General features: G+C 38.7%; 1 protein-coding gene across 7 annotated transcripts in view; it reads left to right on the top strand.

Moving 5' to 3' along the window:
• Positions 1-17,205, top strand: part of GCH1 (GTP cyclohydrolase 1) — a 155,413-nt gene that overhangs the window by 32,958 nt on the left and 105,250 nt on the right. The window contains exons 4-6 of one of the 7 annotated variants that reach the window (XM_058740681.1): positions 12,443-12,474; positions 13,415-13,499; positions 15,725-17,049. The exons of 3 other annotated variants lie outside the window; for them this stretch is intronic. In XM_058740681.1, coding sequence (XP_058596664.1) covers positions 12,443-12,474; positions 13,415-13,499; positions 15,725-15,734 — 127 coding nt within the window. In that variant the 3' untranslated portion in view covers positions 15,735-17,049. Of the gene's footprint in view, positions 1-12,442; positions 12,475-13,414; positions 13,500-14,406; positions 15,075-15,724; positions 17,050-17,205 lie in introns of those variants that run through there. 3 more of the 7 variants (XM_058740684.1, XM_058740680.1, XM_058740682.1) reach the window with 3 other exon arrangements.

Below are 17,205 nucleotides of genomic sequence, written 5' to 3'. Positions count from 1 at the left end.
TGACAGCTGCTCTCCACAGCTGTTCTTTTTACTTTGTTTTCTCTTCCACTTTCTTACTCATTCCTCTTGGGATTAAGGAGAAAGTAAGTAGAAGAGAGAAATTTAACTTCCCTGGTTTCTGACCTCATTCCTGCTTAGCACTCTCCATCAGACAGGGCTACTTGGTACCATGAAAAGATGTTATTATGTCATAGCTGTAACTGCTTCACTGCAGTAAGGCTCTTAACACAAATCCAGAAACATCTTGCCACCTTTCAGTGATCTGTACCCAGTGGCAGTGCCGAGGGGTGGGTGGATGTTGGTGGTAATGGGAGGGGGCAAATAATCCTACTTTAATTTCTATTAGCAGCCCCCTCCCTAGTAACTTACTCCCAAATAATAAAGTCATGTCAACTGTGAAAGAAGTGTCTGTACTAAAATTGGTTATTCTTACTGTTTGATAAGCCACAGTCTAAGTAAAATCAGCTTAGTTTCTGTGCAAACCTAGCTGCAGGCCCAGTCTGCTGGCACCCTCCCTTTCAGCAAGACTGCCAACCCTATGCCTTTCCTATATAGAAACTTGGCACTGCTGATGCTTGTGTTACCTCCTTTCCTAGTGAAATGGAAAGATCTCAAATAATTAAGCTTTTAGGAAATAATACAAAGAAGTTAATTATTAGCATGGGGTTCGTCTTTACACTAATAGGATTAAACTTAAGGGAAAAAAAGGAACATGAAACTAAAGAACAGAGTGTATGTTACTTTCAGATATTTGTAAAGAAAAATTTGATTGAAGAGTTTATTAAACAGGAAAGAAAGCTAAGATTTTTATCCAGTTTATTTCTTATAAGAAGTGGAATATTTAGGGAATGAAGAGTCATAAAGAAAGCTGAATGTCTTAGCAAAACTTCACTGCTCATTTTAATCTTGTATGTGAAGTTTGTTATATGCTTGCCTTTAAACGAATGACCTTTTAGTGCCAGGGAAGTCAAATATCAAACAGTAAAGCCTTAAGTAACAAGAAAAATGCCAGAAGTGAGTTGATCTGGTTTAACTCTAGTAGAATTCTAGAGTAAATGTAGTTTGAATAGATATTCCTTTTGTTGGGGCGCCTGGCTAGCTCAGTTGGTAGAGCCTACCACTCTTGATCTTGGGGTTGTGAGTTTGAGCCCTGTGTTGGGTGTAGAGATTACTTAAAAATAAAATCTTAACAACAACAAAAAAAAGAATTCATTTTGTTGCTAAATATCCATTGAATGTATTCATTTTCTTGCCTTAGAATAATTGAGTGAACATAGTTAAATCTTGAATATAGAATTGAAGTGCCTCGGGTTAGCTGTGGTTCATCTATTTATTGAGTATCTACTGTGAAAGGGTGCTGTGTCAGCCATGATGACTGCTAGAGAGAAGTGGGACACAACCACTGCCCTCAAGAGGGTGGGCAATATGAGGCAGCAGGTACCACAGAAATGCCTGGTTTGGAGCTCTGAGTTCAGAGGAGCCAAGATGACTGTCGCCTGGCAGGATTAAGGAGACCCAGAGGTGGAAAGCTGAGCAGAATTTTAAGGGAAGAGGGGCCCCTGGGTGGCTCAGTTGGTTGAGTGTCGGACTTTGGCTCAGGTCATGATCTCGAGGTTTGTGGATTTTGAGCCCCACATCCGGCTGTGCGCTGACAGCTCAGAGACTGGAGTTTGTTTCAGATTCTATGTCTGCTTCTCTCTCTGCCCCTCCCCCGCTCACGCTCTGTCCCTGTCTCTCCAAAATAAAATAAATGTTGAAAAAAATTAAGAAAGAAAGACCCAGAGGTGAAAAGCTGAGCAGAATTTTAAGGGAAGAGGGGCCCCTGGGTGGCTCAGTCAGTTATGCATCTGACTTCATCTCAGGTCATGATCTCAGGGTTCGTGAATTCAAGCCCCACATTGGGCTCTGTGCTGTCTTCAGATCCTCTGCCCCCCTCTCTCTCTGCCCCTCCCCTGCTTACATTCTCTCAAAAATAAATAAGACATTTAAAAAAAATCCTAAAGGGAAGAGAAATTCCTTTGGGTATGGTAAATGCGTAAGCAGAGGCAAGTCAATAGAGAGATTAACTGACAGAATTAAGAGATGTAGGCAGGGATGACTGCAAGATCGTCAGAAAGGTAGGGTAGGCATTAGATTACAAGGAGGACATTATTTTTTCCTTTTTTCTCTATTATAAATGTTTATTTATTTTGAGAGAGCATGAGCAGAGGAGAGAGAGAGAGAGGAAGAGAGAAGCCCAAGCAGACTACGCACTGTCAGCTGTCAGTGCAGAGCCTGAGGCGGGCCTTTACCTGACAAAACAGGAGATGGTGACCAGAGCGGAAATCAAGAGTCAGATGCCCAACTGACTGAGCCACCCAGGCGCCCCTCTCTCTATTATAAAAATAACATACTTACCAGTTAAGCTTAAATACAAATGAGTGAGTAAAGGGAAAGCTTTCCTTTCTATTTCCATTACTCAAAGTTAAAACTAGACATTTCTTGTCTCTTGGCTAGAGATTGTCCTTCCAGAAAATTTCTATGCAAACACAAACATATATCACTTTAAGACTAGCAAAACAAAACAAAACAAAAAAGGGAGAGATCATACCCTACATTCTGTACTACAACTTGTGTTTGTTGTTTGTATTTTTTATTTTTTTAAGTAATCCCAAGGTCGGTGGGGGGGCTTGAACTCACATACCTGAGATCAAGGGTCAGTCACATGCTCTACTGACTGAGCCAGCCAGGTGCCCCTTTGTGTTTTTGTTTTTGTTTTTGTTTTAATTAAAAAACCTTGAAGTCCTTTGGACACCTTTTAGTCCAGAAAGTCTGACTCCCTTTTAATGGCTACATAGTATTTCTTTAATTGTTTAATATAATTCATTTAATCAGTCTTTGATAGAGAGTTTACAGTTTAAGACTGTTGTCAAAAGAGGAGGGCACCTGTTGGAATGAGCACTGGGTGTTGTATGGAAACCAATTTGACAATAAATTTCATATTTTAAAAAAAAGTAGAAAAAATGCTTTGGTGAACATGTTTTGTATAGTGTAAATTACCGAAATTAAATTGTTGGGTTCAGGGTAGCCAAATTTTTGCTATTACTAAATTGTTCTCTAAAAAAGAGCATATCAATTTATACTCTAATAATAGGTCAAAGGGTGTGTGTGTTTCTCCACTTTTGCCAACACTGAGTTTCATCACACTTTTTTAAAAAATTTTTTTTAATGTTTATTTATTTTTGAGAGAGAGAGAGACAGAGAGTGAGAGCAAGGGAGAGGCAGAGAGAGAAAGGGAGACACAGAATCTGAAGCAGGCTCCAGGCTCTGAGCTGTCAGCACAGAGCCTGACGCAGGGCTTGAACTCACAAACCATGAGATCATGACCTGAGCCGAAGTCGGCCATCTAACTGACTAAGCCACCCAGGCGCCCCTCATCACACTTTTCAATCTTTGCCAAACTGATAAGTGGGATAGGGTACTTATTGTTTTAATTTGCATTTTTAAAACTTGCATTTTTTTAATAGAGTTTGAATCTTTATAGAAACTGCCTTCTCTAAGTTAGCCTTTGCTAATTTTTCCATTGGATTGCTTATCTTTTTATTACTGATTTGTATGAGCTCTTTGAATGTTAAACCAGTTAGGTCAGGTGCTGCAAATAATTTTTCCAGGTTTGTCATTTGTCTTCTGATTTTGTTCGATAATATCATTTTTCCATAAAGAAGTTTAAAATTTTTATGTAGTCATAAACTCATGTTTTTGGGTTATTTTTATGGCCTTATTTTTATATTTAAATCTTCACTCCATCTGGAATGTATTTTGGTGCAAGGAGTGAGAAGGAATCCATCCATTGCTGTTGTATGCTCACTGACCTCCTACAGCGCCCCCACTTCCCTCCTGTTACCATGCTGCCTTCTTGCTATCCTTGCTGCCACTCTGTTGGGCCTTGCATATGTTCTTCTTGGATTATAAAACCCTGAACTCCTCCTTGCCTCTAATCTCTCTGCATCCTTAAATCTGCTCTCATACACTATTAGGATGTACTTTCTAAAGTGTGGATTTGATGTAGCTCCCCATAGGTTTTAAGATAAAGTTCAAACTCCTTACTTTAGCTGGCAAGTCCCACTGTGATCCAGCTCTACCCTCTGTGGCTTTTTTTGCTCTTTGCTCTAGCCATGGTTGAGAATTTGCAGCCTGGTGACAAGTCAAGTTATATGAAGGCATCAAAAATACTGTTAAGATTTGCAAGGGTTAAATTATACCATCTACCTGCAAAGGTGTCACCAGATTACTTTCCCAGTTGTCATAGGAGGAGGAAGAGGAGAGAAAGCATAATGCAACACAGGAAACAGGACCTAACACAGATTTTATAAGTACCTAATCATGCCCCTTTTTTAAAAAAAAATTACAGGGATGCCTGTGTGGTTCAGTTGGTTAAGTGTCCGGCTCTTGATTTTGGCTCAGGTCATGATCCCAGGGTCTTGGGATTGAGCCCCTCATTGGAAGTGCAGAGCCTGCCTGAGATTTTCTCTCTCCTTTCCTCTGCCCCTCCCCCACTCATGCTCACTCTCTCTAAAAAAAAAAAAAAAAAAAAAATTACAAAAGCTGAAAATGCAAAATTTATCAACGGAGACAAGGTGGGTCCTCTTATATTGAAGTTTGCATAATAAAAGTGGTCATGAATCTTTTTTGTCAAATGGGTTCAAAACAGAACAGGAGCTAGATGAAATACATAGAGAAACTGACAAACTCCAAAGAAGTGAGTGGGAACACCAATTACCTCTCAATGTTTGATTGAGATGTACAAAAAAGGATATACAACGCAGAGTAATAGGATTTTGGTCACAAAACTAGCTGTAACTTAAAAAAAATGAACAGACTATTGTGTACTAAGAAACTATATAGTAATAAATTATTTTTAAAAACCAACTATTTGGAAGTTAAATTTCTTTTAAATTCCTTTGATGTGATAGAAAATCATAATGATACAAACACTGTATGTCAGTGTGTGCAATTCAAAGTAAAAAACTGCACTTTGAAATTAATACCAATCCTCTTCAAACTCTTCTAAAAAATAGAATAGGAGGGAATACTTTCAAATTCATTTCTCAAGGCCAGCATTAAACCTGATATTGAAACAGAAAATTATACAAGAAAACTATAAGCCAATATCCCTGACGATCATAGATATAAAAATTCTCAGCAAAATACCAGCAAACTGAATTGAACAATACATTAAAAGGATCATACACTCTGATCCAGGGGGATTTATTCCAGGGATACAAGGATGTTTCGATGTATGCAGTGATAAACCACATTGACAAAATGAAGTATAAGTCATATGGTAATCTCAACAGATGTAGAAAAACATTTGACAAAATCCATCTGTGATGAAAACTCTCAACAAACTGGATATAAAGGCAGTGTGCCTCATAATAAAGGCCATATATGAGAAGCCCATAGCTAATATCACAGTCAATGAGGAAAAGCTTTCAGCTAATATCAGGAACAACACAAGAACACCTGGATACCCTATTTCACCACTTTAATTCAATGTAGCATCAGAAATACTAGCCAGAGCAATACAACAAGAAAAAAGCATCAAGGTCAGAAAGGAAGAGATAAAACTGTCTCTATTTGCAGATGACATGATATTATATATAGAAAACCCTAAAGGAGCACCTGGGTGGCTCAGTCAGTTGAGTATCCAACTCTTGATTTCGGCTCAGGTTATGATCTCATGGTTCGTGGGATTGAGCCCCATGTTGGGCTCGGTGCTAACAGCATGGTGCCTGCTTGGGATTCTCTCCCTCTCTCTCTGCCCCTCCCTCATACATACTCCACACAATCTCACTGTCTCTGAAAATAAATAAATTTAAGAAAAAAACCTTAAGACTCCATCAAAAACCTGTTAGAACTAATTATAAAGGATACAAATTAATATCCAGAAGTCAGTGTGTTTCTATACGTTAACAAACTGTCCAAGAAATTAAGAAAACAATCCTATTTACAATTGCACCAATACCTAGGAATAAATTTTATCAAAGAGGTGATATATCTGTACACTGAAAACTATAAGACATTAATGAGAGAAACTGAAGAAGATACAAATAAATATCTCATGTTATTGGATTAAAAGAATTAATATTGTTAAAATGTCCATGCTACCTAAAATAATCTACAGGTTCAATGCAATCCCTTTCAAAATTCCAACAGCATTTTCACAGAAATAGAAAAAATGATCCTAAAATTTGTATGGAACCACAAAGGACCCTGAATAGTCAAAGCCATCTTGAGAAGGAACAAAAAAGCTGGAGGTATCACACTTTATGATTTTAAACTAAATTACAAAGCTATAAAATCAAACCAGAATGGCAACGGCATATAAACAGACATATAGGCCAAAGGTATGGAATAGAGAGCTCAGAAATAAACCCATGCATATATGACAAGTTTATGACAAAGGAGCAAAGAATGGAGAAAGGATAGTCTCTTCAACAAATGGTACTGGGGGGGCCACCTGGCTGGCTCAGTAGGTAGAGTGTGCGATTCTTCATCTTGGGTTCATGAGTTTGAGCTCCATGTTGGGTGCAGAAATTACTAAAAAAAAAAATCAATGAACTTTAAAAAATGGTGTTAGGAAAACTGGATACCTTTCTTATACCATACACAAAAATCCACTCAAAACGGATTGAACATAAGACCTAAAACCATAAAACTAGAAGAAAACATGGGGGTAAGCTCCTTGACAATGGTTTTGGTGATGATTTTCTGGAAAAATAAAAGCAACAAAACAAATAAGTGGGACTGCATCAAACTAAAAGACTTCTGCATAGCAAAGGAAACCATGAAAAAGCAACCTACAGAATGGGAGAAAATATTTCCAAGTTACATAACTGGTAAGGGGTTAATGTGCAAAAAAATATAAAGAACTCCTACAACACAATAGCAAAGAAACAATCCAATTTTTAACAATAGGCAAATGAACTGAAAAGACATTTCTCCAAAGAAGTTATACATATGGCCAACAGGTAAGTGAAAGGTGCTCAATTTCACTAATCATTAGGGAAATGCAAATCAAAACCACAATGACATATCACCTCATATCTGTTAGCATGGCTACAGAATTATAAAAAAGATATAAGTATTGGTGGGACTGTGGAGAAAAGGGAATCCTTGTACTTTCTTGGTGGGAATGTAAACTGGTGCAGCCTCTATGGAAAACAGTATGGGGATTTTTCAAAAAATTAAAAATAGAACTAGCATATGATTCAGCAATCCTTGTGGGTATATATCCAAAGGAAATAAAATAGGATATTGAAGAGATATCTGTACTCCAGTGTTCATTGTTCTTACTGGGGGGAAAAAAAAGATAAATATGTGAGGTGATGGGTGTATTAATTGACTAGATGGGATTTTTCCACAGTGCATCATATATCAAATCACAGTCTACACTTTAAATATCTTACATACACTTGTAAATATCTTTATAATTTTTATGTCAATTATACCTCAGTAAAGATGAAAATTTTAAAAACCTGCACTTTGGAGATAAATTTTTTAGCCACAAATGCTTTCATTATTAAATAAAAACTACAGGGGCGCCTGGGTGGCTCAGTGGGTTGAGCGACTGTCGACTTCAGCTCAAGTCATGATCTCACAGCTTGTGAGTTTGAGCCCCGCGTCGGGCTCCGTGCTGACAGCTTGGAGCCTGGAGCCTGCTTCGGATTCTGTGTCTCCCTCTCCCTCTGCCCCTAACCTACTTGTATTCTGTCTCTGTCTCTCTCAAAAGTAAATAAACATTTAAAAAAAAATTTTTTTTAAAGAAACACTACAAGTAAATTAAGCATCCAATTTTTTTTTTTAAAGAAAAAGAATTTGTAAAGCAAGCTTAATAGAACAAATGGGAAAGAAGAAAATCAAAAGATTAAATTAGAAAATTAAAAAAGAGGGGCGCCTGGGTGGCGCAGTCGGTTAAGCGTCCGACTTCAGCCAGGTCACGATCTCGCGGTCCGTGGGTTCGAGCCCCGCGTCGGGCTCTGGGCTGATGGCTCAGAGCCTGGAGCCTGTTTCCGATTCTGTGTCTCCCTCTCTCTCTGCCCCTCCCCCGTTCATGCTCTGTCTCTCTCTGTCCCAAAAATAAATTAAAAACGTTGAAAAAAAAAATTAAAAAAAAGAAAATTAAAAAAGAATAGAAAACATAAACCCAAAAGATCATACATCATAGATTGCTTAGAAGTCTGAGAGGAGAAAGATTTATACCCAGAAATGAGAGGCTATGTAACTAAAAGTATGTTTTAGAAACTTTACATCTTAATAAGTTAAAAAAAAAAAAAGATGGAGAAGGGAATGAACCAAGAGTTGGAAAACTTATATAGACTAGTAACCATTAGAAAAAGTCAAAGTAATGTGAGTTGGGTGGGAGGGAAAGAAGTGGATGGTCAATTTAATAGGCAGCTTCCAAGTAACCACTAATTCCAGTGTTGCATAAATTATTCAGGTAAACCTGAAAAGCTATATAATTAATTTGATAAAGCTACCTATTCCTGGTAAAAGTCTGATAAAGCTAGCACTTAAAAAGATTATAGACTAATCTCACTTATAAATGTAGTTGTAAAAATCCTAAATACCAAAAACAAACAAAAAAACCCAAAAAAACTCCTCTAACAGGCACAAGTATTGTTTTCATCATGACCCAAGGAGGTTAACTCCCAAGAACTATAGATTCTGGGAGTATGGTAAACTAGATGGTAATGATATCCCTCCTAGTATAGCATACTGAGATATAATGTGTGTGAACATTTCAAACATTGGTGGAAGTGTAAGCAATTCCAGTGAGAATTCACAAAAATTAGCTGGCACTGGAGTCAAAGTCAGGGTTCTGTCCTCCCTATCCCACCCCAAATTGGGAGAGATATTACCTGTTAGCTTTGTTCTGGGGAGTGCAAGAAAAAGAACCCATCACTATGTATTCACAAGGATTTGGGTTCAAAATTCACATCACCATGTGTGGTCCTCAGAAAATCCAAGGCAGTAATTTAATTTCAGAGGTTCCCAATGAGGTAGCCTTCTAGCACCTGGCAGAGACAAGTGCTCATCCTCTGATGCACTTTTATTTCAGCTTCAAAGAATTCCAAGGAGCATGAGTTCACCAGAAGTAAAAACAAAAACAAAAAAAAAAACAAACCTACCATGGGTCAGAGTCAGATGAAACAAATAGTCAAACAGGGAAGAGACTGAAGCTAGCAGATGCAGAATATACAACGAATACGTTAGAAAATAAGAGTACTGAAAGTTTGGCAAATTTTCAGAATTAGATTAAAAAAACAAAACTTCTGGGGCACCTGGGTGGCTCAGTTGGTTATGCGTCTGACTTCGGCTCAGGTCATGATCTTACGGTTTGTGAGTTCGAGCCCCGCGTCAGGCTCTGTGCTGACGGCTCAGAGCCTGGAGCCTGCTTCGGATTCTATGTCTCCCTCTCTTTCTGCCCCTCCCCTGTTCATGCTCTGTCCCTCTCTGTCTTAAAAAAAAAAAAAAAAAGGTTCTTATAAAAAAAAAAAAAACTTCTAGGAAAAAAAAAAGTGATAATTGGATTGAAGCCCAATACAGTTACATTATATAGCAGGTTAGACACAGTAAAAAATAGTGAACTAGAAGAAAGGTCTGAAGAAATTGCACAGAATGTAACACAGAGGGCTAGGTGGAAAATATGAGTGAGAATGTAAGAGACATGGAAGACTGAAGAGGTCTAATATGTCCTTGGTTGAAATTCCTGGAGATCACAGAGGTAATGGGGTAGGTGCAATATTAGAGAAGGTAATGGCTGAAAAGTTTTGGGGAGCACATGGAAAAAAACATAGTCTTTAGATTTAGGGACCCTAATGAATCCCAAACAGGGCAAATAAAATTAAACTCCCACCTGACACAACATAAAAAACCTCAGGGTACACATTCTGAAATGTCATAAAAGCAGTGGCAGAGAAAAATATTACCTAAGGGGGTAATGACAATTAGACTGATGATTGTTTGCTAATGGCAACGTTAAAAGGCAAATATCAGGGGCGCCTGGGTGGCGCCGTTGGTTAAGCCTCCGACTTCAGCCAGGTCACGATCTCGCAGTCCGTGAGTTCGAGCCCCGCGTCGGGCTCTGGGCTGATGGCTCGGAGCCTGGAGCCTGTTTCCGATTCTGTGTCTCCCTCTCTCTCTGCCCCTCCCCCGTTCATGCTCTGTCTCTCTCTGTCCCAAAAATAAATTAAAAACGTTGAAAAAAAAATAAAGGCAAATATCAGTGTCAAATTAGAATTCTTTCTTTTTAATATTTGCTTATTTTTGAGAGTGTGAGTGGGGGGAGGGACAGAGAGAGAGGCGGGGGGAGACTCAGAATCCAAAGCAGATTCCAGGCTCTGAGCTATCAGCACAGAGCCCGGCATGGGGCTTGAACTCACAAACTGCAAGATCATGACCTGAGCCAAAGTCAGACACTCAACCGACTGAGCCACCCAGGTGCCCCTAGAATTCTACTTTCAACAAATACCTCTCAACAAATTATCTTCAAGGAAGAGGGCAAAATAAAGATTTTTTTTTTAATTCAGGGAAGCTATATGATTATTTTTAATGCTGAGAAGACAGAGATTCAATGCCTACTGCTTACTTAAAAATGAAAAATGGGGGCGCCTGGGTGGCTCAGTCGGTTGGGTGTCTGACTTCAGCTCAGGTCACGATCTCATGGTCCGTGAGTTCGAGCCCCGCGTCAGGCTCTGGGCTGATGGCTCAGAGCCTGGAGCCTGCTTCTGATTCTGTGTCTCCCTCTCTCTCTGCCCCTCCCCCATTCATGCTCTGTGTCTGTCTCAAAAATAAACATTAAAAAAAATGAAAAATGAATAAACTAGGAATAAATTATAAACTGAGCACAGGGGCCCTGCTTATCACATAATCATACATGTAGAAGGCACTCAATTAATGATCTACATGAATGGCTTTCCTTTGGCAGGAGAGTGGCTATCTGCCAGAAACAGGCAGGCATCATGGGTGATAGCAAATGTTAGAGGCATTCCTGTTAAAGTGTAGAGCAAAATATGGATGCCTAATATTATCACTGTTGTCTAATGTTGTACCTGAAATTCTCGAGAGAAAGAAATGACTATGAGAAGGAAGACATTACTAATTTTTATTTTATTTATTTATTTAAAGTTTATTTTTGAGAGAGAGAGGGAAGGAGAGCACACGCAGCTGGCGAGGGGCAGAGAGAGAGGGAGACAGATTATCCCAAGCGGACTCCACACTGTCAGCATGGAGTGCGATGCAGGCTCCATCTCATGAACTGTCAGATTGTGACCTGGGCTGAAATCAAGACGGAGCCACCCAGGCACCCCAACATGACTAATTTTTAAATTAATGGCATCTCCTATTAATACAACAGAAAATAATCAGCTGGAGAACTGTCAGAAGAAATATATAGAAAGATTTGGTCCGGAAGAAATGAGACCTATCCAGGAGCTTGAATACCATCCTTCCTCAGGTTTTTGTTCAAAATTGAAAACATGTATTCCTTCAATGTTATAAATCTACTAGAAACACGAAGAAGAATCAGGGTGGCTCCTGCCTTCAGGATGAGTGGTAAACAGGGTGGCATACCCATTACTGACTTTATTGGCTGTAATGGATATAAAGTAACAACTTTTCAGTTTTATCTGAGCAGCATAGTGGTGGGAGGAAGAGCCATAAAATGCCTCATAGGTGAGGTGGTCCTTAAATTGAGTCCAAATTCAGGACTAAAAGGCCAAATTTTGAAAAAAGATCCTTAACATGAATTGTTATCCTCAAATGAGTAGTTCACGTGGCCATCTTTACATTTCACAAGTTAGAGTGAAAGATGTTGAAAGTGGAAAATCCATCACTTGACAGATTGTGTTATAAGCTAAGATCAGGAGGCTTTTAATTTGGGGAGTTAATCGTATTGAGTGCTTATATAGATCTATCTTATAAAGAGATGTCTGAAGAAGTCTGTTCAGTTCTAATCTGATTATCCTAATAGGTTTAGTGGGTACAATAGTTGACAGTGGCCTGCTATTAATTAACAAATAGTCTTTTATTTTTAACTTGAACTTTAAGCTGTGATTAAACAATATGATTAATTAGAACACTTGAGACTTGGCCTAAAATTGATGACTTGGGAGCTCTAAACTTACGTCCCATTGTGTTTTTCCTAAGTGAATGTTCATCTAATTCTCTCTCTTTGGGGACATTGGGAAGTACCACTCTGTGTCATGCTTAGTGGTCTCCTCAAGACCCTCCCTCTTCTCATTTCCATTAGTTTTTGTATCTTTTCCCCTCTTAGAAGATTCAATCTCCTGCCCACACCCTACAATTGCTTCAATAAAGTCCTTTTAGTCTTTTGAAGAAGCCTTATGAATTCCACTTCAAACTAATTTATGATTAACTAAAACGATTCTTTCTTTTCTAGGATTGTAGAAATCTATAGTAGACGATTACAAGGTAAACTTTTAAACTTTTATTTACAGAAAAACATTTTTTTCTTAAGGAAAAAGTATTTTTGGTTGTTGTTCTTATTTCAAGTAGAATACATGCGACTTACCAAAATCAAAACCTCATAGGAATATAAGATAGAAAGGGAAAGTTTGCAGTGTTTCAGTCCTCCAGAAGAAATCATTGATGTATTTGCACACTCCTTCGTATTTCATGCATCTACCAACATTTTGAAATCAATTTATTTTTATTATATTTTTAAATGGCCTCATATTGTATGTAATGGGCTTCACTTTTCCCCCCCTATTTTTTTTCACTTAACAAATAAAACATGTTTTTTTCCCCACATGCATATAACTATCTCATTGATTTTGCTGGCTGTTTAGCATTCCGTTGTACGGCCGTGCTGGGGCTTGATTTAACCATTTCCTGCTCTAATAGATATTTGAAAATTTTGTCAGTTTTCAAATAGATGCAGTGCTGCAGTGAACACTCTTAATGTGTTTTCAGAGGTGAGTTGTTTTTTCAGCACAGGAACTGCATTGCTTAGGTTAAATGGTTGGTCTCCAGCTTTACATACAATTCAATACTTGGACTGTAGCGCCTTTGTTAATCCTGTTGCGAGCTATTTGTTCATTTGCATGGAGGTGCTTGTTATCAATATTCTGTTGGTCTCACTGCACACCTAAGAGACAGCTGTCATTCTTACCATTCCCTCCAGTGGTGCTGAGCCCCCGTCAGTACTTATTCTGCAGGTGAGGGAATTGAACAGCTGCCCCCTGTGGGCCAGGCAGCAGACAAAGCAAACTGGGAAAAGCTGGTGTGCCTTGGCTCTCAAACCTCACAGAAGTCTGCTTTTTAAGACTTCAGATATTCTAAAGACAACAAATACTCTAAAGACGGCTGGGTGTGTCAGACTCCTAAACCGAGCTTCTTGTCACACCCACAGTTCAAGAGCGTCTTACAAAACAAATCGCAGTAGCCATCACAGAAGCCTTGCGGCCCGCTGGAGTTGGGGTGGTGGTGGAAGCAACGTAAGTCTATGTTTGCCTTTCATAATGTCCTTGTGGCGCATGGAAGTGATATTTAGTGCTGCTCTTTTCCCAGCGCTGGGTGGTGGCACACAATTGACACTGTCCCATCTTCTGTCTCTGAGACTGAAGCTTTTTTTTAAACCTCTTTCACTTACTGTGTTGTTGATATAGGAACCTGGGTACAGGAGACAGGCTTTGTTTTGTTTTTGGTGAGGGTTATGGAGGTGTAGGGAGTCATCAGTGTAGTGATTTGTGCAACCGTAGCATTTTATGTCTTCTCTTGATTTCTTCTTTAGCTCTTTGTTGCTCTATGCAGACTTTTCCTGATATTTTGTCACACGTTTTAAAAAATGGAGCTAAGAGTGTGTGCACAGGGCACCTGAAGACACTTATTTAAGTTAGAATGAATTATGGGAATTGCGCACATCTTCTCCATTCTCCTGGCATGGCATGAGCTCTGTGCTGTGCATGCTGTCTGGCCTCATCAGGTTGCTTAGGCTCACTGTGGTCACCGTTCTCTGGATTCGCCTGGTGAGACCAGCATACTTCAGTATTTCTCCTAGCACCTAAGCTAGCATTGTGTTGTCTGGGTCCTAAAGACCATTCAAGTGAAAATTCTGTATTTCTTTTTATCCAGAAGTTGTTGTATTTCTGCGGACCCCTTGTAGTATTTTCACAAGAAAGAAAATTCCTTTTTTTCCCCTTCTGCTAGATGCATCAAAGACTCAACCACTGAGAAACTTAATGAAAACTTCAGGTCAAATCTGTCTAAGCAGTGATATTGGACACAGCTGGTAGCCGTGAACTCAGTATAATCAGATTTAACTTTTTGGCTTGCTTCTTACTTTAAAAACCAAACCAGCAACTGTCGATTTCTTTAAGCCACCTTTGTTGTCTTGTTTTGTAGACACATGTGTATGGTAATGCGAGGGGTACAGAAAATGAACAGCAAAACTGTGACCAGCACGATGTTGGGTGTGTTCCGGGAAGATCCAAAGACTCGGGAAGAGTTTCTAACTCTCATTAAGAGCTGAACTTCAGCGTGTGTCCTGTGGTTTGCAGATCGTGCCACTAGAAACATTGTTTGTCTGGTCTTAACTGTTTGTACATTCCGTTTCCAGTTGTTGTTACAGATGTGAACTTTATCCCTTGTCACTAATTGTGTTTAATAATTATTTATAGCAATGAAATAAAAGTAATTAATAAAGGGGTGAGCCCTCTACTTTCTTCTTGCCACCTTTTAGTGGTAACTGTCAAGGAAACTGCCAAATAGTGTAAGTTACATGCACAAAACCACTGCCATTTGGATAACCATTGGGTGCTGGAAAGGAAGAAAAACTCAAGTATTTTGTTCAAATACTATGGTAATTGGGTTCATAAGCGTAGGAATTTTGGGAATGGGAGGAAATTATGGCCAATATACTGTTTTTTTCCCCCTCCCCAAACAAAAATGGTGTAGTGCTTAAAATAATTCCTGTACGGCATGCAGCATTGCTCTGCAAACACAAAGTCCAACAGGCTCCACCATAATCACATTTCATAAACTGCCAGGGCACTTTATTTTTTATATATTTATATTTTTTTTAATTTTTTTTTCAACGTTTTTTATTTATTTTTGGGACAGAGAGACAGAGCATGAACGGGGGAGGGGCAGAGAGAGAGGGAGACACAGAATCGGAAACAGGCTCCAGGCTCCGAGCCATCAGCCCAGAGCCTGACGCGGGGCTCGAACTCACGGACTGCGAGATCGTGACCTGGCTGAAGTTGGACGCTTAACCGACTGCGCCACCCAGGCGCCCCTATATATTTATTTTTTTAACTGTCCAGTGATAATGTTAGTCATGAAAGGGAAGGTAGTAGGATATCTATGTTTTTGATTTTACTATGAGCTAAAAAGGCACGTTTCTACTTTCTGTTCTTTTTTAAATTCAAGTACAAAGAATTTGTTCCTTTTGTTTACGAATGTATTCCCATGTCAACATACAGGGATTTAGACATTTAACTCTCTGTGCCTTGATGCGAATATCACACCACTTAGAGTGTAGCTACCTTTGCCATTTTTTAAAAAGCCGTTATTTTATGAGACTTAAGTACCAACACTGCAAATAACTAGTCCTCACAATTTTACCTTTAGAAGTCTCTTGCAAGCTTACTTTGTGTATTCCTTATAGATGCCTCAAAACTTTTTTAAAAGTCTTATCAAGTATTTTTCTATGTATTTCCAGAAACTTTTGAGAATGTCCATCATTTTCAGGTCTGCAGAACCATAGCTTCTGTGAATATGAAAGATGGCAGAATGAACTAACTGTGGACTGCATTGTGACCGATAGCCAATGTTTAATGAAAGCTGCATTGTTGGTGCCTATGAAAATGCACTGTAATTTTCTGGAATTACTGGAACATATAGGAAGCCCCCATATTGGCTCCTCTTGTGGTCCCTGTGGGTCTTGTCTTCAGTGTAACTGTTCAAGTGGTATATAGGTCTTTTCTTCCAGGAAGCTGTTGCCTTATTAATGACTACCTGAAATTTCCTCCACTGGGGCAGTGTGGGCCAAATTAAAACAAGAAAGAAAAAACCCAACTCCCCTGCAAAAACGCAACCACAGTCATTCCATGGAAAAGTCTCTTATTTGGTTGACCTCATGCTCTTCAGATTTATTCTGTTACCTTCAGAACTAATTGCAGTGCTTTCTTTAACCTTGATGGTCCTAAATCTGCCACTTTGATGTCATTTGACTTATGATGGGACACGGTGGCAGAAGTGCTGTTTATTTATTTAAGTTTATTTATTTATTTTGAGAGAGTGAGCGCGCATGCGCAGAGTAGGGGCAGAGAGAGAGAGAGAGAGAGAGAGAAAGAGAGGGAGAGAGAAAATCCCAAGCAAGCTCTGCTCTGTCAGCACAGAGCCCAATGCAGGGCTTGATCTCACAAACCCATGAGATCATGACCTGAGCTGAAACCAAGAGTTGTTTGCTTAACCAACTGAGCCACCCAGACGCCCCCAGAAGTAATGTTTAAAAAAAAAAAAAAATTCTTCCCTACTTCTATTTTCTATATTTTTCTATACTTGGAGTTTCTGAAATACAGTGTTAATTCATTCTGAGTTCCTTTAAAAAAATCTAATCTGATATAAACATTATCCTGCTTAATGTTTAGACATTTAAGAACTGGAATTAAGCACTCAACTCATGTTTGGTATTTTAAAGTAAAAAAAGATGTGATTTGGAGGACCAAAGAAATTATTAGCTATAAATTCATCTTTCGGAGATCAATTGTATTCCTTTTTAATGAGTCTCTAACATTTCCTACAAGTGTTCTCATAAAGGTCTAATGTATCTACAGGCTATTGTCTTATTGGTAAATGCAAAGTAATCTTGTCTGTTTTACTCTAGTCTGCAGTACTTTAAAATTTTCATATCTGTGAATCCATTTTGGGGATTTTTAAGAATTTGATGCATTTAAGTACACTGTTCAATTGTTTGAATTTTATGTATGCGTGCATCTGTTCCTGAAGTTGGTTCTATTGAAATTATTAAAGTGTTATACCATAGTTTCTTGTGAAAGTAGTTTCTTTCTGAACCACTTGTATAGATATAACAATAGATTATTTTAATTGTATTCTCTTTTACCAAAGATACCCATCATAAGGGCTTCCCTCAGTCATCAAGCTATTAAAATATAAATCCCAGTGGCAGTAGAAATTAAC

The sequence above is a fragment of the Neofelis nebulosa genome, chromosome 7 (assembly GCF_028018385.1).
Source record: "Neofelis nebulosa isolate mNeoNeb1 chromosome 7, mNeoNeb1.pri, whole genome shotgun sequence".
Taxonomy (NCBI): Eukaryota; Metazoa; Chordata; class Mammalia; order Carnivora; family Felidae; genus Neofelis; species Neofelis nebulosa.
The sequence above is the reverse complement of the archived record's forward strand: the minus strand, read 5'-3'. Positions and strand labels throughout refer to the sequence as shown.